The sequence below is a fragment of the Giraffa tippelskirchi genome, chromosome 8 (assembly GCF_054371585.1).
Source record: "Giraffa tippelskirchi isolate mGirTip1 chromosome 8, T2T-mGirTip1v1.2.pri, whole genome shotgun sequence".
NCBI lineage: Eukaryota > Metazoa > Chordata > Mammalia > Artiodactyla > Giraffidae > Giraffa > Giraffa tippelskirchi.
In genome coordinates this window covers 74,737,312-74,759,085 of record NC_137282.1, presented here as the reverse complement: position 1 = coordinate 74,759,085, position 21,774 = coordinate 74,737,312, and the positions used below count along the sequence as shown (strand labels likewise).

Here is a 21,774-nt window from a genome sequence, read left to right as displayed (position 1 = left end):
AGAAAACAGTTACAGCTTATGTGTTGTGATGGCTGTTAAAGTATTTTACCAAAACTAGCATTTATTTTATTTTTCAATTACAAATTACTGAAAGAGAAAAATTTCCTGTGTTCAACAAACAGTTGCAGAGTGTAATAATATTTGCTTCTTAATTTTAAACATATATTTCTGTCAGTACTAGCAAACTAAAATACTTATGGGGGAGAAAAAAAGGACCAAAAAAGAAAGTATTTTGTTTTAAATAATTAGAAAATAATTTTATAAAATTAAAAAAATAACATAAAATACTTTCTGAATGGTTAAATAATTTATAAATGTGATAAATAATTAATTTTAAAATAAATGATTGTACCAAGCCATTTACAATAATTTTCATAAATACAGCAATCACTTAAGTATCAGGATTAAATTCTAAAACTAGAGTAATGCACATCATCTTAATTTAATTTTGATTGAAGGAACTTTGTAGCATAGCAGTGTACATGCTTATTTAGTTTTATATGAATCTACAGACCAACATAAAACTTCATTAAAATGAAGTCCAGTATAGAAATAAAATAAATTCAAAGTATTTTCACTCAGAGATATTTCTAAAGTAATTAATTTGGCATTATATATCTTTTCAATGTGTGAAAATTTTCTACAAGATAATTGCATTTTAAGAAACTTAAAATTAAGTCAAGTGTCAGGGGTGGGGGGTGGAAGTGGTACCAGAACCAGGAGGATAAGTTAGGAGGCTACTTCAGTGATGTTGACAGGAGACACTCAGACTGAGAAGGTAGAGATAGAAAGCAGAAAATGGTGAAAGCAATGTGGAAGAGGTGAAATTAATGTGACTCGTTGAAGGCGTGTGTAAATATATAAACTTGTGGTCTCCGAATTGTGGCAGAAGAGGGCGCAAGCACTGAGAAATCAACAACCTTGAAAAGAAGTCTGAAGTCCTTCCAAAGACAGACTGAATCAAGGTGATTACTCTCACTGCCAGAAGAAAATTAAATTTTCCAAGGAAGGAGATAAAAGCACAGCTTCTACAATGGCTTATTACCAAGTCTAGCATTCAACCAAAGTGTCTGGAAATAACCCCGAATGACCCAAAACCAAGAGACAGACAATAGAAAAAGAAAAGGACATCTAAATAGTATAGTTGTCACTAAGGGACTTTGATAATTAATTATGTTTTATACATTTCAGAATATAAATAAAGTTATCAAGAATTTTTCCAGAAAGCTGGAATTCATAACAACAAATCAGATGGAAGTTTTAAGAATTGTGAAATACAACATCTGAAATAAAGAACTCAACAGACATGGCTTGAACTGGAAGGTTTAATAGTAGAAAATATTAAACTTGAAGCAGAAAGAAAATTTGCAGAACATACATGTGTAATTGGAGTTGAAGCAGAGAAAGAGAAAATGGGACATAACTAATATTTGAAGACATTATCACGAAGAATTTTCCAATATTAACAGCAGGCATCAGGATAAAGATTCAAGAAATTCTAGAAGACATTTGGCTTCCTTTTATTTCTTTTTCTGCTCAAGGAATCCAGACAGGAAAAGAAGAAGTAAAACCCTCACTGTTTGCAGATGACATGATTCTCTACACAGAAAACCCTAAAGATTCTACCAGAAAATTACTAGAGCTAATCAATGAATATAGTAAAGTTGCAGGATATAAAATTAACACACAGAAATCCTTTGCATTCCTATACACTAACAATGAGAAAACAGAAAGAGAAATTAAGGAAACAATATCATTCACCATTGCGAAAAGAATAAAATACTTTGAAACATATCTACCTAAAGAAACAAAAGACCTATATATAGAAAATTATAAAACACTGGTGAAAGAAATCAAAGAGGACACAAATAGATGGAGAAATATACCGTGTTTATGGATTGGAAGAATCAATCTAGTGAAAATGAGTATACTATCCAAAGCAATCTATAGATTCAATGCAATCCCTATCAAGCTACCAATAGTATTTTTCACAGAACTAGAACAAAAAATTTCACAATTTGTATGGAAATATAAAAAAACTCTAATAGCCAAAGCAATCTTGAGAAAGAAGAATGGAGCTGGAGGAATCAACCTGCCTAACTTCAGGCTCTACTACAAAGCCACAGTCATCAAGACAGTGTGGTACTGGCACAAAGACAGAAATATAGATCAATGGAACAAAATAGAAAGCCCAGAGATAAATCCACACACCTATGGACACCTTATCTTCGACAAAGGAGGCAAAAATATACAATGGAGAAAAGACAATCTCTTTAACAAGTGGTGCTGGGAAAACTGGTCAACCACTTGTAAAAGAATGAAACTAGAACACTTTCTAACACCATACACAAAAATTAACTCAAAATGGATTAAAGATCTAAACGTAAGACCAGAAACTATAAAACTCCTAGAGGAAAACATAGGCAAAACACTCTCCGACATAAACCACAGCAAGATCCTCTATGACCCACTTCCCAGAATATTGGAAATAAAAGCAAAAATAAACAAATGAGGCTTTTGCACAACAAAGGAAACTATAAGCAAGGTGAAAAGACAGCCTTCAGAATGGGAGAAAACAATAGCAAATGAAGCAAAAGACAAAGAATTAATCTCAAAAATATACAAGCAATTCCTGCAGCTCAATTCTAGAAAAATAAACAACCCAATCAAAATATGGGCCAAAGAACTAAACAGAGATTTCTCCAAAGAAGACATACAGATGGCTAACAAACACATGAAAAGATGCTCAACATCACTCTAATAACATCACATTATTAGAGAAATGCAAATCAAAACCACAATAAGGTACCATTTCACGCCCATCAGAATGGATGCTATCCAAAAGTCTACAAACAATAAATGTTGGAGAGGGTGTGGAGAAAAGGGAACCCTGTTACACTGTCAGTGGGAATGCAAATTAGTACAGCCACTATGGAGAACAGTGTGGAGATTCCTCAAAAAACTGGAAATAGAACCTCCATATGACCCAGCAATCCCACTGCTGGGCATACACACTGAGGAAACCAGAATTGAAAGAGACACGTTTACCCCAGTGTTAATTGCAGCACTGTTTACAATAGCCAGGACATGGAAGCAGCCTAGATGCCCATCAGCAGATGAATGGATAAGGAAGCTATGGTACATAAACACAATGGAATATTACTCAGCCATTAAAAAGAATACATTTGAATCAGTTCTAATGAGGTGGATGAAATTGGAGCCCATTATACAGAGTAAAGTAAGCCAGAAAGAAAAACACCAATACAGTATACTAATGCATATATATGGAATTTGAAAGATGGTAACGATAACCCTATATGAGAGACAGAAAAAGAGACACAGATGCATAGAACAGTCTTTTGGACTCCGTGGGAGGTGAGGGTGGGACGATCTGAGAGAATTGCATTGAAACATGCATATTATCATATGTGGAACAGAACGCCAGTCCAGGTTCGATGCATGAGACAAGTGCTCAGGGCTGGTGCAATGGGATGACCCAGAGGGAAGGGATGGGGAGGGAAGTGGGAGGGGGGTTCAGAATGGGGAACACATGTACACCCATTGCTGACTCATGTCAATGTATGGCAAAAACCACTACAATAGTGTAAAGTAATTAGTCTCCAACTAAAATAACTAAATTAATAAAATAAAAAAAAAATAGAAGACATTTGGCATAATACAAGAGATACCTCAGCCTGGCACATTATAAAAAATTTGCTGAGAAGCAAGGAAAAATCTCACAGGTAGAATAAGCAATAAAGTTTTATTTTCAAAGGGGCAAATATAAGATTGATAGAAGCCTTCTCAATATAAATAAAAGAAGTTAAAAGACAACAGAATGGTATCTTTGTAGTTTTGAGGAAAAGAAACGAGGTGTTAAAGAGACAGTAAAAACATTGGCTAATCAAAAAAGCAAGACTACCAGAAATATGAGCTTTCATTTACTAGTAACTATATTCTAAATAAAAGTCTAAAGGCTCTGGATAAAAATAATGTAAATAAAATAAAAATTAAGAAAATGTAAAACAAACATTTGCTGTTTGTAAGAGACACCTGTAAAATATTTATATACATAGAATAGTTGAAAGCAAAAGGCTAGAAAAGGACCGTTTCTATAAGGATTGAGCACCCGAAGAAAGAATAGTATAGCTTTCTCAGTCAGAGAGGACATTAACGCCAGACATCCATGCTCGGCGCCATTTTTGGTATGTTGCGTGTGAAGAAAATCTATGCATAGGGAAAGGGAAAAAGTCTCCCTTCAAACGAGCATGTGGAGCAGCACATATGGGTGAATCTTCAGAAAGAAGCACCTGTTTCGCGCCTGCCCATCACTCACTGAAACGCTTCCTTCTCTCATCTGTGGGACACTGAGGACTCCGCCGGTCATAGCGCTGCTCATCTTCCCCTGAGGAGCCGAGCTCTGTGGCGCCTCAAGTCAGAAGGCCGTGCTGACACCCCAGTGATGTGATGCACGGGGCGAACCATGTGCTCATACCCCTGAAACAACTATGCTGACAGCAGAGCTTCCTCTCTGATTGGAGACACTGGTTTTGGCTGAATTGACTTCTTCTTTCTTACAGTTTTCCCCTTTCCGCGTGCTTTTCTGTCAGCATGTTGACTTCAGTCAATGAATTTAGTGTTTGCTCTCACTGGCTGATGGCAGCCGCTGTGTGACTGTTTTGTTAACACACGATGGATGCTTCACTGAAGCTTCCGCTCGCTGTGACCTGGGCGTTAATGTGCAGAAGGGACGTTCAGTGCATTTGCCAAATCTGTCAGCTGTGTGTGCTGTTGTCCCGGTCAGTATTCTTCTAACGAGGGATCACCTTTGAGTTCCTCTGTGTGTGTGTGTGTGTGTGTGTGTGTGTGTGTGTGTATCCCCTAGCTTTGTTTAGAGCAGGTTTATTTTCACCTTTGAGTTCCTCTGTGTGTGTGTGTGTGTGTGTGTATCCCCTAGCTTTGTTTAGAGCAGGTTTATTTTCAGAGCAAAACTAAGAGGGAGGTACAGAGGCTTCCACACCACCACTGTCTGCAGACCACACAGCCCCCCACCCCACCATGACTAAGATCCCACACAGAGTGCTGCATTTTTTTTTTTACCCAAGATGAACCTCGTGGACACATCATCATCACCCAACTTCATGGTTTACATTAGGATTCACTCTCGATGTTGCAGTCTGCGGGTTTGGACAAACGTACAGTGACGTGTAGCGATCATTACAGTATCTATCACGTATCCATAGTATATGATCATTACAGTATCATGCAGAGTAGCTTTACTACCCTAAAAATTCCCCATGCTCCACCTGTTCATCCCTCCCACTTCCCAACCCCTGGTAACGACTGCTTTTTTTTTTTTTTAACTCTCTCCGTACTTTCGCCTTTTCCAGAAAGTCCCAGAGTTGGACTCATCCTGTTCGCAGCCTTTTCAGATTGGTTTCTGTCACTTAGTCAGTGTGTTCATGCTTCCTCACTGTCATTCCATGGCTTGGTATTTATCTTTAGTGCTCAAGAAGATTCCATTCTAAGGTATAATTTTTAAAGGCATTTTGTGGTAAAGGTACATAAAAATTCCAGACTGTGCAAGCCATGCATTATGTGAATGAACCAGAATTTTCTTGGCTTAGACAGCCTTCCATGTTCATGGTGTGATGTTGTCCCTCACCCAGCAGGAAGGGACATCTGTCCACCACAGAGGGTGACCAAACCTCCCAGTCTGTCCAGTGCTGCCCCCATTTGAGCATGGGAAATCCTGCACCCAGAGACCTTGTACAGGAAGCAGTGATCAAAACCATCGCCAAGAAAAAGAAATGCAAACAGGCAAAGTGGTTGTCTGAGGAGGCCTTACTAATAGCTGAGAAAAGAAGAGACGTGAAAGGCAAAGGAGAAAAGGAAAGATATACCCATTTGAATGCAGAGTTCCAAAGAACAGCAAGGAGAGATAAGAAAGCCTTCCTCAGTGATCAGTGCAAAGAAATAGAGGAAAACAATAGAATGGGAAAGACTAGAGATGTCTTCAAGAAAATTAGAGATACCAAGGGAACATTTCATGCAAAGATGGGCTCAATAAAGGATAGAAATCATATGGACCTAACAGAAGCAGAAGATATTAAGAAGAGATAGTAAGAATACACAGAAGGGCTATACAAAAGAGATCTTAATGACCCACATAACCACAATGGTGTGATCACTCACCTAGATCCAGACATCCTGGAGAGTGGGAAGTATTACTATGAACAAAGCTAGTGGAGGTGAGAAATTCCAGCTGAGCTATTTCAAATCCTAGAAGATGATGCTGTGAAAGGGCTGCACCCAATATGCCAGCAAATTTGGAAAACTCAGCAGTGGCCACAGGACTGGAAAATGTCAGTTTTCATTGCAATCCCAAAGAAAGGCAATGAAAAAGAATGTTCAAACTACTGCACAATTGCACTCATCTCACACACTAGCAAAGTAATGCTCAAAATTCTCCAAGTCAGGCTTCAACAGTATGTAAGCTGAGAAATTCTAGATGTTCAAGCTGGACTTAGAAAAGGCGGAGGAACCAGAGATCAAATTGCCAACATTCCCTGGATCATAGAAAAAGAAAAAGAATTTCAGGAAAACATCGACTTTTGATTCCTTGACTATGGTAAACCCTTTGACAGTGTGGATCACAACAAACTGTGGAAAATACTTCAAGAGATGGGAATACCAGACCACCTGACCTGCCTACTGAGAAACCTGTGTGCAGGTGAAGAAGCAACAGTTAGACCGGACATGTAGCAACAGACTGGTTCCAAGTTGGGAAAGGAATACATGAAGGCTGTATATTGTCACCCTGCTTATTTAACTTATATGCAGACTATGTATGAATGTGTGTGCTTAGTCGCTCAGTCACGTCCAACTCTTTGCAGAGTACATCATGTGAAATACCGGACTAGATGAAGCACAAACTGAAATCAGCACTGCCAGGAGAAATAACAACAACCTCACATATGCAGAATGACATCCCCTATGTGGCAGAAAGTGAAGAGGAGCTAAAGAACCTCTTGATAAAAGTGAAAGAGGAGAGTGAAAAAACTGGCTTAAAACTCAACATTCAAAGAATGAAGATCATGGCAGCTGGGTCCATCACATCAAGGCAAATAGATGGAGAAACAATGGAAACAGTAACAGACTTTATTTTCTTAGGCTCCAAAATCATTGCAGATGGTGACTGCAGCCATGAAATTAAGACACTTGCTTCTTGGAAGAAAAGCTATGACTAACCTAGACAGCATGTTAAAAATCAGACATTACTTTGCCAACAAAGGTCCATATAGTCAAAGTTATGATTTTTACAATAGTCATGTACAGATGTGAGAGTTGAACCATAAAGAAGGCTGAGCACTGAAGAATTGATGCTTTCAAACTGTGGTGTTGAAGAAGACTCTTAAGAGTTCCTTGTACTGCAAGGAGATCAGACCAGTCAATCTTAAAGGAAACCAATCCTGAATATTCATTGGAAGGACTGATGCTGGAGCTGAAACTCCAATACTTTGACCACTTAATGTGAAGAGCTGACTCATTGGAAAAGACCCTGATGCTGGGACAGATTGAAGGCAGGAGGAGAAGGGGATGACAGAGGATCAGATGGTCGGATGGCATCATCGACTCAATGGACATGAGTTTGAGTCAACTCCGGGAGATGTAAGACAGGGAAGCCTGGTGTGCTGCAGTCCATGGGGTCACAAAGAATCGGACACAACTGAGCAAGTAAAAAACAATAAAAGAAACATTCAGTTCCAGACACACAGAAGTGTCAGTCACCATTTGTTGATTTTTAAAGTCAAAGATAAAAATTGCAGTTATAATATAGAATCATTACTGTAAAATGTCAGTGATATTGTGATTATGACTATAAATTACGAATGACTATAGATTCTTTGAAGGAGGGTCTTATATGTATATGGCTTGCCTGTTTAAGCAGAAGGACACCCCACCCAGCCCCGTCAAGGTAAAAGTGAAGCTGTTTGGTGCCTTAAACCGTGGTTTTGGCATTTCTCGTCTCTGCAGACTCACTGGATCCAGTGTTCCTGACCTCATCGTGAGTATGAGCAACCAGATGTGGCTGCACCTCCAGTCTGATGACAGCATAGCCTCACCTGGATTCAAAGCCGTTTATCAAGGTAAGATCTGAACACACTAAAACCCCCTTTCTTGCAAAGGGCCAGGGTCATTCTCTACGTTTCAGATATAAATGAAACTGACAATGAGAACAATGTTTAAAAATAGAGACTTATTTGCAACTTCCTTAGTTATAATTGTATTTAGAGCTCTTTTTTTGCAAGTGGGAAATGTTGACTTCTTGAGAACTTGGCTGGCCATTATGGTGGCAAAATGGAGAGTGACATTAAGTATCACGTGCAAGCGATGGAATGTGTTCGTACTTGTAGATCTTGGCATTTTCTCTCTTCCTGGGAGGAAGTTGTCATGATTATAACTAAGGAAAACATTTAGAACAGAGTATGGATTTTAATGACATCAATTTGACAAAATTATTATATGTGTGCTCATGTACAAATCGGAGAAGGTGATGGCACCCCACTCCAGTATTCTTGTCTGGAAAATCCCACGGACGGAGGAGCCTGGTAGGCTGCAGTCCATGGGGTCGCTAAGAGTCGGACACCACTGAGTGACTTCACTTTCACTTTTCACTTTCATGCATCAGAGAAGGAAATGGCAACCCACTCCAGTCTTCTTGCCTGGAGGATCCCAGGGACGAGGAAGCCTGGTGGGCTGCTGTCTATGGGATCGCACGGAGTCAGACACGACTGAGGCGACTTAGCAGCAGCAGCAGCAGCAGCAGCAGCAGCATGTACAAATGTGTGGGTTTTTTAACGGAGCACAAGGCAATCTCAACAGAGTTGGGGAGAATCTACTAACAACCTCGCTTTGAGAGTTATGATTGTGTTTTCTCTGAAGAAGAGAAGGTTCCTTCGGGGAAGTTGGCTTCATCCCTGAGTTGTGAGATGCGGAGAGTTGCTGTAGTGAAGTAGCTACTGTGCAGGTGGCCCAGGGCCCTGGGCCCTGTGTGCTGCCTGTGTAAACCATCTCACTGTTCCATCTACATTCTCTCATCTGGATGTCCTAGGAAACACATCTGTATTTCTGTGCCTGCGTCAGATCCTAGCTGGGGCACATGGGACCTTGTTTTGCAGAGCGTGGACTCTCCATCTGTGCTACACCAGCTGCAGTAGTGGTGTCACATGGGTACTAGAGCACGTGGGCTCCAGTAGTTTGCAGCTCGAGGCTTAGTTACTCCACATCACATGGGATCTTAGTTCTCTGACCAGGCCCCTGCATGGAAAAGTGGATTCTTTACCCCTGGGCCACCAGGGAAGTCCCAGAAACACAATTTTTGTCCGGGGCATATTGATAGGTATCTTTCAAAACTTTTTTTAATTTTGAAAGATTTCAAAGTGTAAACAGAGTAGAAAGAATAATATAATGAACCTGAGATGGCCTACATTTTCACACTTTTGCAAGACCCCCACATATTCAGCTATTGACTCAAGTATTGGCTGGAGGTGCGGGACACAGCTACCCAACTCGAGTGCCTGTCTAGATTGTGAGCCTCTGCCTTTCCTCAAGTGTCCGACAACATCTTCTGGGAAAGCAGTGATATTTCCTTCTGTTAGACATTCCCAAACGGTTCTAAACTCGCAGGAAAATCTTTATCCAATGACAATATCTTTAAAAAGCTAAATTATTTCTTTCTTATTCCCACCAAAAACGGAAGAAAAAAAAACGAAAACCCTTTCTCACTGCCACCCCTCAAAAAACAAAATCAGCAAGCTGCCTTCCGATTTCAGGTTCTCAGAGGTTTAGTCCACATAACTTGCTTCTTGTGCATTTTGGTTCTAAAGGTGACGACGTGGCAGCCAGCCAGCCCTCACCATGTGTCTCGGGCCATCCCAGGGTCCATAGGTCGGCGTCTCCTGATTGTTAGAAATGGTGAAGAACTGAGAGTGAGACAAATTAGAAGGGGAATCCGAGACCAGAACAGGAAAGTGAAAATGATCTTCATGATATTCCAACCTCAAGGCATAGCTGTCGGGAAGCACATCTGTTTTCACTGGCAAAAAAATACACACAGGAACACACAGACCATTCAACTGTAGAGCCTTCCTTTCATGTTCTCTGTATCAGTAATTACATCATTTTAACTCAAGAAATAAACATTTAAGAAGGCTCATGGGCATATTAAATTCTTCCTTTGCATTTATGCAAAACCAAAGCAGTGATGGATGTACTGCTTGTATCTTCAGCTTAGATCCTTTGTGTATTTGACTAAAAGAAATGATGAAATGTGTCCCCAGAAATGATGTGATGACCTTACGAATATTAATGATGGTCTAAAACAACTTATTTATAAAACTTAAAATATATATCTAAGCTGCTATTTACATATACTGTGAGTGAGTGAGTGAAAGTCACTCAGTTGTGTCCAACTGTATGCAACCCCATGGGACTGTAGTCCATCAGGCTTCTCTGTCAATGGGATTTTCCAGTCAAGAATACTGGAGTGGGTTCCATTCCCTTCTCCAGGGGATTTTTCAGACCTAGAGATCAAACCTGGATCTCATGCATTTCAGGCAAATTCTTTACTGTCTAAGCCATCAGGGAAGCCCTTGCATATACTGACATACTTTCAAAAACCATGATTGATTTGAAGTCGTTTTTCAATAAATTTGAAAAGAGCCTATTCTCATCATGAATTAAAGTTATAGTCACGAGAAGCCTTTTCAGAGTCGTTTTATACTCTTACAAATATCTTGGCACTGATAGTTGATCGAAATTGCCAGGAAATTGCATTTTTAAACATACAATTTTTACTGACACAGAAAAGATCTACTATTTGAAGGAAACTGATTATTATAAACCACAATCTAAGAAAATGTAAGTATTCAGAATAAAACATTAAGTCCCACATAACTATTTAAATTTTCAAAATTTTAGATATTTTCCATAAATTTCAAAATTCTAAGGAAGTAACAAATTTAAAGAACTGTAATAAAGTAGAAATAGTGGTTATTTTATTTGGATTATTTCACTGTTAGGGGATCTATATAAGGAAAGAAATAATTTGTAAGTTATTATCAGGAAAAAATAGAAAATCGGCATGGGGGATTCAATTATGGATATTGAAGACTTTTGCATCTATTAGCAGTTTTGTTTCAGTACTGCTAATTGTCTATATGTACATCTTCTTTGAATTTTTCTTTGATACAGTTTTTTAAATATCTTACTGGCTCCATTGATTACAGAGTTCATTGAAATCTTTGACATGACAAATGTGTGCATACATATGTGAAAATGAGATATACCAATCTGGAGAGCTAGGAGTTTGTTTTATTCCATTTTATTTTGTGAATTTGAGCAAAGAAGCAGTGTGCCCTTGTCTTCCAAGTGTCGACTGTTGGGTATTCAGCAGCTGAAAAAAAGCAGCTGGTACTTAACTGCTCACCAAGCCAGTGGGGCAGGTAATTAAAAGCATTTCCCAATGTCAAACCCGTAAAGCCGGCGGGTGAGGGTGTCTTGAGCCCAAGAGTGAAGGCAGCATAGCAGGGCTACACCCTTGCCATGTGAGATGAAGGACAGTGACCACGTTGAAAAGTCTTGTGGTGACTAGAGGCTCCTACAGGAGTATCCTTATCCACACAGTGTGAAGATTCCTCCTTGCTGGAAGCATGGCTGTGAGGGGGATGTCCTGACTCTTTTTAATGAGAAATGCTACCAAAGGGTATTTGCATCCTGTGTGAAGGTGAGGGCTTGAATGAACAGATGATTGCTGAAGACTTCCTGGCATTTGGGGTTTTAGAGTTGACCTTTAATTGAACTTCTACATGACTGAGTTATTTAAGAAAGTGTGCAGAGGTAGAATCCTTTCCACTTGACCTGTGCTTGCTCCTGCCTCTGGTAGAATCTAAACACATCTGTCAAATACCAGACACTCCCCAACAGGCAAGTGACTGTGAATTACATCCAGCAGTTCTAATGCACGTGCCGTAAAGACTAGGATAAAACTTGAGAGAGGAGCATCATTCCCAAATTGAGGATCCTTGAATATTAATGAATATAAGCAGTCTCAATTACAATCGAATATTCCTCCAGGCATCATGATTCTGTTTGATGACCATACAGCATAAGTTAGAATCACATTCAGTCCTAATTAGTACTCTGCTAACCACCTGATAGCCGGTTAATAGCTACAGCCTCAGATGTGGTAAAAAGTGGACGGCCATCAGTCCTCACGAGAGAGCCAGTCCAAGGCCACTTATTATTTTTTGACAGAACAATATTCCATAGTTTATAAGATAATTAAAACAGAGATAATGTAAGATATGAAGATTTTAAACATTGAGAGAATATCATATATCAAAAGAAAGACTTCATACGGACTTAGAAATGATCGTACTAAGTGAAGTAAGCCAGATAGAGAAAGACAAATATCATATGATATCATCTATACATGGAATCTAAAACAAAAAAAAAGATGTAAATGAACTTATTTACAGAAAAGAAAAAGACTCATAGACACAGAAAACAAACTTACCAAAGGGGAAAGAGGATAGAAGGGATAAATTAGGAGTTTGGTATTAACATACATATACTAGTATATATTGACATAAAATAGATAACCAGCAAGCATCTGCTTATGTATATATTTATATGTATGTATATATATATATGCTGCTGCTAAGTCATGCATATATATAAACTATATATATATATATGTATAGAAGTCAGTTTAGGTGCTGTACATCTAAAGTAGCCTGACATTCTATCAACTACGCTTCAGTTAAAAATAAACTAGAATCAACAACTTAATTAATTTAAAGAAAAAAAAAGATGTCCTTGAAACTATTATTTCCAGAATGCTATATTAAGCTAGCAATTGGCAATAAAATAAAAACATTTTACACAGGTGATCATCAAATATATGCTGGTGGTTTAGTCACTAAGTTGTGTCTGATTCTTGTGACCCCATGGACTGTAGCCCACCAGGCTCCTCTGTCCATGGGATTTCCCAGGCAAGAATACTGGAGTGGGTTGCCATTTCCTTCTCCAATCAAATATATAAATAATCACATTATTTCACTGAAAAAATACTTGTCTATTATATGATCAGAAAATATATACCACTAATACTTACACGTGTTTCACTTTCTAGGTTTTTACAGTACTTGTAAGTAGCATTTGTTGTAATAGTTCAGGATGGAGGCTCTGAAGCCAGACTACCCAGGGTCCTCACTCTGTCACTCAGCTGTGTAACTCAGGGTGATCTGTCTAAACTCCTGTGTGTCAGATTCCTCTTTAAAAAAATAATAATATTAAGGGAGAAAATAATAACAATGCTAGTTTCACTGGGCTTCCCAGGTGGCTCACTGGTAGAGTCTGCCCACCAAGCAGGAGACTCATTTTGGATCCCTGGGTGGGGAAGATCCCCTGGAGAAAGAAATGGTAACCCACTCCAGTATTCTTGCCTGGGAAATCCCATGAACAGAGGCGCTTGATGGTCTGCAGTCCATGGATTCAAAGTTGGACAAGACTAAGTGACTGAACACATGTGCACACACAGGCACACACAGACACACATATACACACATCTGCATATATAAATGCGTGTATATGGAAAGAGAGAATGTGCTGATAATTAAGAAAAGTATTCTCAAAATATTATGCAAAGTTTAAAAAGCAATAACTCTTTAGGGAGATATTTCAGGTGTCTGAGAAGGCAATCTAAGAAAGGTGAGATTTGTTGTTTAAAACCTTTTTGCATATGAAAATATTTAATTCAAAGTAATCAATTAAAAAACTCAAAAGGAAAAAATATGATGTAAAAAATTATAATACAGCTGTGCAAGCAATATTACCCATCCATTTACTATAAAACTTAATATGTGTATATAATATATAACTAATTTTCAAGAAAATTTTTCAAGAAAATTATAGATAGCAAAGGAACATTTCATACAAAGTTAGGCACAGAGGAAGAACATATTAAGAAGAGGTGGCAAGAATACATAGAAGAACTGTACAGAAAAGATCTTCACAACGCAGATAATCACAATGGTGTGATCACTCACCTAAAACCAGCCATCCTGGAATGAGAAGTCAACTTGGCCTTAGAAAGCATCACTATGAACAAAGCTAGTGGAGGTGATGGAATTCCAGTTGAGCTATTTCAAATCCGAAAAGATGATGCTGTGAAAGTGCTGCACTCAATATGCCAGCAAATTTGAAAAACTCAGCAGTGGCCACAGGACTGAAAAAGTTCAGTTTTCATTCCAATCCCAAAGAAAGGCAATGCCAAAGAATGCTCAAACTACCGCACAATTGCACTCATCTCACACACCAGCAAAGTAATGCTCAAAATTCTCAAAATGTTCATGGTTCAACAGTACATGAACCATGAATTCCAGATGTTCAAGCTGGATTTAGACAAGGCAGAGGAACCAGAGATCAAATTGCCAACATCTACTGGATCATCAAATAAGCGTGAGAGTTCCAGAAAAACATCTACTTCTACTTTATTGACTATGTCAAAGCCTTTGACTGGATCACAACAAACTGTGGAAAATTCTTAAAGAGATGAAAATACCAGACCACCTGACCTGCCGCTTGAGAAACCTGTATGCAGGTCAGGAAGCAACAGTTAGAACTGGACATGGAACAACAGACTGGTTCCAAATAGGAAAAGAGTATGTCAAGGCTGTATATTGTCACCCTGCTTATTTAACTTATATGCAGATACATCATGAGAAACGCTGGGCTGGATGTAGCACAAGCTGGAATCAAGATTGCTGGGAGAAATATCAATAACCTCAGATATGCAGATGACACCACCCTTATGGCAGAAAGTGAAGAGGAACTGAGTAGCCTCTTGATGAAAGTGAAAGAGGAGAGTGAAAACGTTGGCTTAAAACTCAACATTCAGAAAACTAAGATCATGGCATCAGTTCCATCACTTCATGGCAAATAGATGGGGAAATAATGAAAACAGTGACAGCCTTTATTTTGGGGGGCTCCAAAATCACTGCAGATGGTGACTGCAGCCATGAAATTAAAAGACGCTTGCTCCTTGGAAGAAAAGCTATGAGCAACTTTGACAGCATATTAAAAAGTAGAGACTTTTCTTTGCCAACAAAAGTCCATCTAGTCAAAGCTACGGTTTTTCAAGTAGTAATGTATGGATGTGAGAGCTGAACTATAAAGAAAGCTGAGCACCAAAGAATAGATGCTTTCAAACTGTGGTGCTGGAGAAGGCTCTTGAGAGTCCCTTAGACTTTAAGGAGATCCAACCAGCCCATCCTAAAGGAAATCAGTCCTGAATATTCATTGCAAGGACTGATGCTGAAGCTGAATGAAACTCCAATGTGCTGGCCACCTGATGTGAAGAACTGACTCATTGGAAAAGACCCTGATGCTGGGGAAGATTGAAGGCAGGAGGAGAAGGGGACGACAGAGGATGAGATGGTTGGATTGCATCACCAACTCGAAGGACATGAGTTTGAGCAAGCTCTGGGGGTTGTGATGGACAGGGAAGCCTGGCGTGCTGCAGTCCATGGGGTCACAAAGAGTCAGACATGACTGACCAACTAAACTGAGCTGAATATATAACCGTTATGTATTATATAATTTTGTATAATGTATACAAATATTATTCATAAATATATAAATCATACATAATTAATACATGTATAAATCATATATGTAATTCACAGTGAAAGTCACTCATTCGTGTCCAATTCTTTGAGACCCCATGGACTATACAGTCCATGGAATTCTCCAGGCCAGAATACTAGAGTGGGTCAATGTTCCCTTCTCCAGGGAATTCACGTATATATATATATATATATATATAGATAGATAGATAGATAGATAGATAGATAGATAGCTAATATATATGGGCTACTGTGGTGCCTCAGATGGTAAGGAATCGCCTGCATTGCAGGTGACCTGGATTTGATCCCTGAGTTGGGTAGATCCCCTAGAGAAGGGAATGGCTACCCACTCCAGTATTCTTTCCTGGAGAATGCCATGGAGAGAGGAACCTGGAGAGCTATAGTCCATGGGGTCGCAAAGAATCAGACATGACTGAGCGATTAACACTAATTCTAATACATATATGTGTGTGTATATATATATATACATATATACATATATATATATATATATATATATATATATATATAGTGAGTAGCAGAACAATATATATGGAAAGTTAACTGGCTTAGTGCATAGTTGTTCTACGTTATATTTCCAAATTTCTACCATAAATTACAAAGGTAAATGCTGAGTATAAATAATTTTGTAAATCAGTGTTAAATTTCATTTAATAATACAGAAGAATTCTTGTTAAAATATAATAATGAAATAGAGTTTGAGATTATATACATTTAAAACAACATACTTTATATGCTATAGCAGATCATTTTTATTCACTAGAAGAGAAAGGAAAACAAAATCTCAGTTCAGGGGTGGGCTTCCCATGACGACAGTCTCTCCAGCACTGAAGAGGGTGGACAGGAAACAAACGTAATATCTGCATATTTGTTCAAACAATCATGAGTTCCCAGTGCTGGCAGCCCTGTATTTTTATGGCTTCACTGTCTCCAGTTAAGCAGGTTAACTCTGTATCATTTGTTTTTTGTCACAAAAATAATGTTCAGTTAGAGTTCATTACACATGTTGATGAACTGATTTCCACAAATCATGTTTTATGTAATTTGCCATAGCTATTTAAATTTTAGCAGGGGGTAAATGAAAGGAAATGTCCCCTGTGATGTGCTGCTGTGTGGTAAAACAAGACCCATTTTAGGCTTGTTTAGGCTATTTTAGAATCGTTTCAGTGAAAATAGAGCTGAGTGTTGCTGTCTCACGCCAGAGACAGAGCTGTGTCCCAGGCCCTTTGGACACATTGCTGAGGGGTGAAGATGGGTGTAGGCGTCTCAGTCTGTACCCCTTAATCCCAGAGGTCTGTGATGAGTTTAACAGAAAGGAACATGACCTAGTTCAGAGAGCTGTTCTCTGCACCATTCCTGGAGAACAGAACTGCTGCTACAGAACCAAGGGTGTCCAAGCTTTGAACACCTGTGCCATGACCCTGGTGATGGCTGACCCCCGAGTACCCACACACTGGCAGACACTGTTCTGGATGCGTCTGCAGTGCTGTTTCTCGATGAGGTCAACGTTTGAATTGGTGGACTGAGCAAAGCAGGCCACCCTCCCCAATGTGGATGGGGCTCATCAAATCAGGTAAAGGTCTGAATCGAAGGACAGGCTGAAGGAAGACAAGCTTCTCCCTGTGTCCATCTGTCTTTGAACTGGGACACTGGCGTCTCCTGCCTTTGGACCCTGGCTTGGACTGGGACTTATGTCACTGGCTCTCTTGGGTCTGGACACTTCAGTTGCTGTAAACATGGAAGCTTATTCTTTATAATAAATTAATTTTGATAGTAAGTGGATAGATAGATATAGAGTTGGAGGTGGTTATGGACAAAGAGATGGAGATATAGATATAGATATACCATTGGTTCTGTTTCTCTGAAGAACCCTGATCAACGCACTGTTACTCTACTTGAATGATTGGGTCTGCTCTGACTGCTAAGACAGACCCTTTGTAGCCCCTTCTATGAGCATTCACACATTTCAGAGGGCCCCGAGTAGACATAGACGTGCAGTGTGTGACCACTGAACAGAGGAGAGCCCGCTGGTCCACACGTAGCATTAGCTCGTGGCCCTGGCCTTGTAGCCTGAAGCTGATACTCAGACAAGGTCAGGCAGGATTGTGCCTGTCGGGCTAGGAGTGATGCTTAAACCCTAAAAACAAGGTGGTTGTTGTTGTTCAGTCAGCAATTCATGTCTGACTCTCTGTGACCCCTTGGACTGCAACGTGCCAGGCTTCCCTATCCTTCACTATCTCCATGACTTTGCTCAAACTCATGCCCATTGAGTCGGTGATGCCATCCAATCGTGTCATCTTCTGTGGCTCCCTTCTTCCGCCTTCAATCCTTCCCAGCATGAGGGTCTTTTCTAACGAGTTGGCTCTTTGTGTCACGTGGCCAAAGTGACCACGTGGCTTAGTGACCTAAGCCTAGAGCTTAGGCTTCAGCACCAGTCCTTCCAATGGATATTCAGGCTTGATTTCCTTTAGGACTGACTGGTATCATCTCCTTGCAGTCCAAGGGACTCTCAAGCGTCTTTTCCAGCACCACAGTTTGAAAGCATTAATTCTTCGGTGCTCAGCCTTCTCTATAGTCCAACTAAAAATAGCTTTGTGTTTTAATTTTGTGCAAAATCCAAGATGAACCCATCAAGGGTTTATGATGTGTGTTCCCCTTGTCCACAATAGATATGGTCTCATACCCAATGTGGATTTTAAAATGATTTCAAGGACCTGATTTAAACCCATGACAAATTACCCTTTGTGCTGGATGCTGACTCTGAGCCAGACTTGTTTGGGAGCACGTACTAGGGGGACTCTTTGAGATACCTTCAAGGAGGAGATGGAGCAGAGAAGGAGCCGCTGAACTGGTCGCAGGTCCTCATGGAATGCTGGCTAAGGCTAGTGACGCCCTCCAGAGCTTTCCCAAACTGAAGCGGGTGGGCAGGACTGGTACCATTAACCATGGATGCAGTGCCCCCGGGGAGCAGACACAACCCTGTTTGATGTGATTCCTGGGCAGGGATGCAGCTGTGAGTTCCAGTGGCCTTGGCCACTGTGGTACCCAAGGTTCACCGCCCCAGAAACCATCACTTCTCCTCCCCTGGGAACAACCTCTCTAGAATTCTGATGGGCCTCATTTCCTAGAAAAATGTACAATACATACTCAAGGCCACCTTCCTCTCCTGCCCGTTCTAGATTCCCTTATTTTTTTTGCTTTTCCCTCTGCTGGTCTGGTGCTGTCGTGTCAGGGGGACCTGGACCTAGTTCCCTGAAGGTTCTCAGCTCCTGAGCTCCATGCCTCTCTCTAGCATAGTCCATTTTTGTCATCCACAAGCAAGGAGTCCAGGGATTCCCCGTGGTGCCTCTAAAAGCCACAGTCACAGGGGTCCCCCTCTGTTCTCACTGAGCAGAGCATCTCTGCCTCTTTCTCTTGTGGTTGGGGGAAGTCACCCGCTTAACAGGTTTATTGTGGATGCTCTGTCCACACATTCCTGCTCCACAGTGAACCGCCTTGATCACGGCAGTCATTTTGCTGTTTGTCCGGTGGGTTGGGGCTCTGTAGTGCATGGATCTTCTGATGCCCCATGGACCCCGAGCCTCCAGACCAGGTGGAAGGCATGTGGCTGCTCCTTAAATAAGTATATGAGTGGGGGATGTCCAAAGTGGTAGCCGGAGGATGGACCGTTTAGATCATTTTAGTATCGTGTTGGACACTTGCCCCTTGTTGATAGTTTTCGGTGTGTGCTAGCTATCTTTTTAAATTTAATTTAGGCTTTAAAAGTTTTATGGAATTCTAGCCCAGTGCCAGAGAATGCAACAGACAAAACAGGATCTTTTTGGTTGCTGGTTCTGATCCAAACTCAATCTACATGCATCCACGCCTTGCTCTCCCGTGTTTGAGTCACAGTTGCTGGTGCTGCTCTGATCCAAACTCAATCTGTCCAGGTGTGCACGCCTCACCCTCCCATGCTTGAGTCGCTCTCTGGTCACTTGTCTCTGTGGCACCCACTTCCTAACATGCTGGGGCCCTTGAGTGTGACCCTCCAGCTTCCTTTCCCTGGATCATCCGTGAATTCCAGGAGCCCTGTGTCCACACTTTGGCGAACCCCCCCAATGCCAGAGGGACCATCTACCCACATGTCTGTGGTCAGGACTTTCGTTGGCATCTTCTGCTCCTCACCCTGCCTGTGGGTCCAGGCCCCTGGCGCTCTTGGTGAGGCACAGCGCAGGACGGTGGACTGTGTAAACGTCTGCAGGTCTGTGATGCCAATGCTGCATGGAAAGGGCCTTCCTGAGAGAGGGAGCAGGTGTGCAGCTCCTGGAACCCCAGGACCAGTGCCCAGGGCTGGAGAGGGCTCACTCCTGTCTGCTGGACCCTGGGGCCCGACCTCGGCCCATGAGGTCAATTCCCTGGCGGCCGCCCCTCTGCTCTGCGCTCCGGCCACGCCTGTCCCTCACATGTTGCCCCTTTCTCCCTTCACTGCTTGTGTGATTCCCTCCCCGAGGGGTCCCTGACCTGTGTCTCCACCAGGGAACATCAGGGCCCATCTCTAGGCTACCCCAGAGTACACAGTGTCCTCATCTAGGGAGCTAATAACGGTGATTGACCGAATAGCATCATTTCGGGTTTGGAGAACTCACCCTCCCCACCAGCAATTACTTAGCTTCAACCAGGTTCTGAGCCGGGTTCTCAGTGTTGAACCATGGCTCTTCCAGGAACTTAAATTTTAGAATTGAGAGAAGGTAATTTTAGGTAATGATGCAAATGAGGAAAAAGGAACAAAGTGGATACTTCATGCAAATATAAGAAAATAACAAAGTGGAGTGTAAAATACACTGTGTTTCTGACTCAGAAAATTGTTTGATACATTCATGCTTGTTTTATTAACTTAATATTTTAACTGTGTGCATGACTTGAAAACAGGCATTACCTACTTTTTAGTTTTTTTCTTTTTTAATATTTTACTCTACTGAATATACTTGCAATGTTTAAATTCTTGGTTTCATATTCTTAGACTTTCCTGGTGGCTCAGTGGTAAAGAATCCACCTGCGATGCAGGAGATCCGGGTTCGATCCCTGGGTCAAAAAGATCCTTGGAGAAGGGAATAGCAACCCACTCCAGTATTCTTGCCTGGAGAATCCCAGGGACAGAGGAGCCTGGTGGGCTGTAGTCCGTGTGTTGCCAAGAGTTGGACACAACTGAGCGACTAACCACACACTTAACGTATATACACATATTTTTTATGTGTATACACACATATACAGTACATACATACACATACATACATATTTTTTCACTTGTTTTCATTTTTACTGTTACAGAAGAATGCATGCATAAGTGGGTATTTGGGACATAGTTTTGAACATTTACTATGACTCTTTGTAACTCCATGGACTGTATAGTCCATGAAATTCTCCAGGTGAGAATACTGGAGTGGGTAGACTTTCCTTTCTCCAGGGGATCTTCCCAACCCAGGATCAAACCCAAGTCTCCCACTTTTCAGGCAGATTCTTCACCAGCTAAGCTACAAGGGAAGCTCAATAATACTGGAGTGGGTAGCCTATCCCTTTTCCAGCAGATCTTCCTGACCCAGGAATCAAACTGGGGTCTCCTATATTGCAGGGGGATTCTTTACCAACTGAGCTATGAGGGAAGCCCATTTACTATGTTAATATATGTAAACATCAACTGTGTTAATATGTTTCATATAGAATAGGTATACCTACTCTGTATGTAAAGTTTATACATGTTTATATATATGCAATAACTGAAAATGTTGAGACTACTTTAAACTGTTCTTTGCTAGGAATAAGCAGTGATTCATTGACTTTTCCTAGTAGTTATTTTTTTTTTCCAAGAATATGAGTTAAAGAATGACTGGATTTATGTTGAGCATGTAAATGAACTTCTTGATCATAGGCTCACTAGATAGTTGGTGTTTAGCAATTTGACAAGGGTCAACAATTATTTTGGATAGGGCTATTGAGATTTGCAGAGTTTTATTAGTCAGTTTTGAACTATGCAGTGTTTTTGTGTGTATGCTAAAAACAGGTTCTAAGAGAAATTCTTATGGTT

General features: G+C 40.5%; 1 protein-coding gene across 1 annotated transcript in view; it reads left to right on the top strand.

Annotated features, from left to right (window-relative positions):
• The window catches only part of CSMD1 (CUB and Sushi multiple domains 1), a 1,578,457-nt gene that overhangs the window by 1,125,268 nt on the left and 431,415 nt on the right, over positions 1 to 21,774 (top strand). Inside the window, exon 11 of the mRNA XM_081517452.1 lies at positions 8,038 to 8,150. Within this exon, the coding sequence (XP_081373578.1) occupies positions 8,038 to 8,150 (113 nt within the window). The remainder of the gene's footprint in view (positions 1 to 8,037; positions 8,151 to 21,774) is intronic.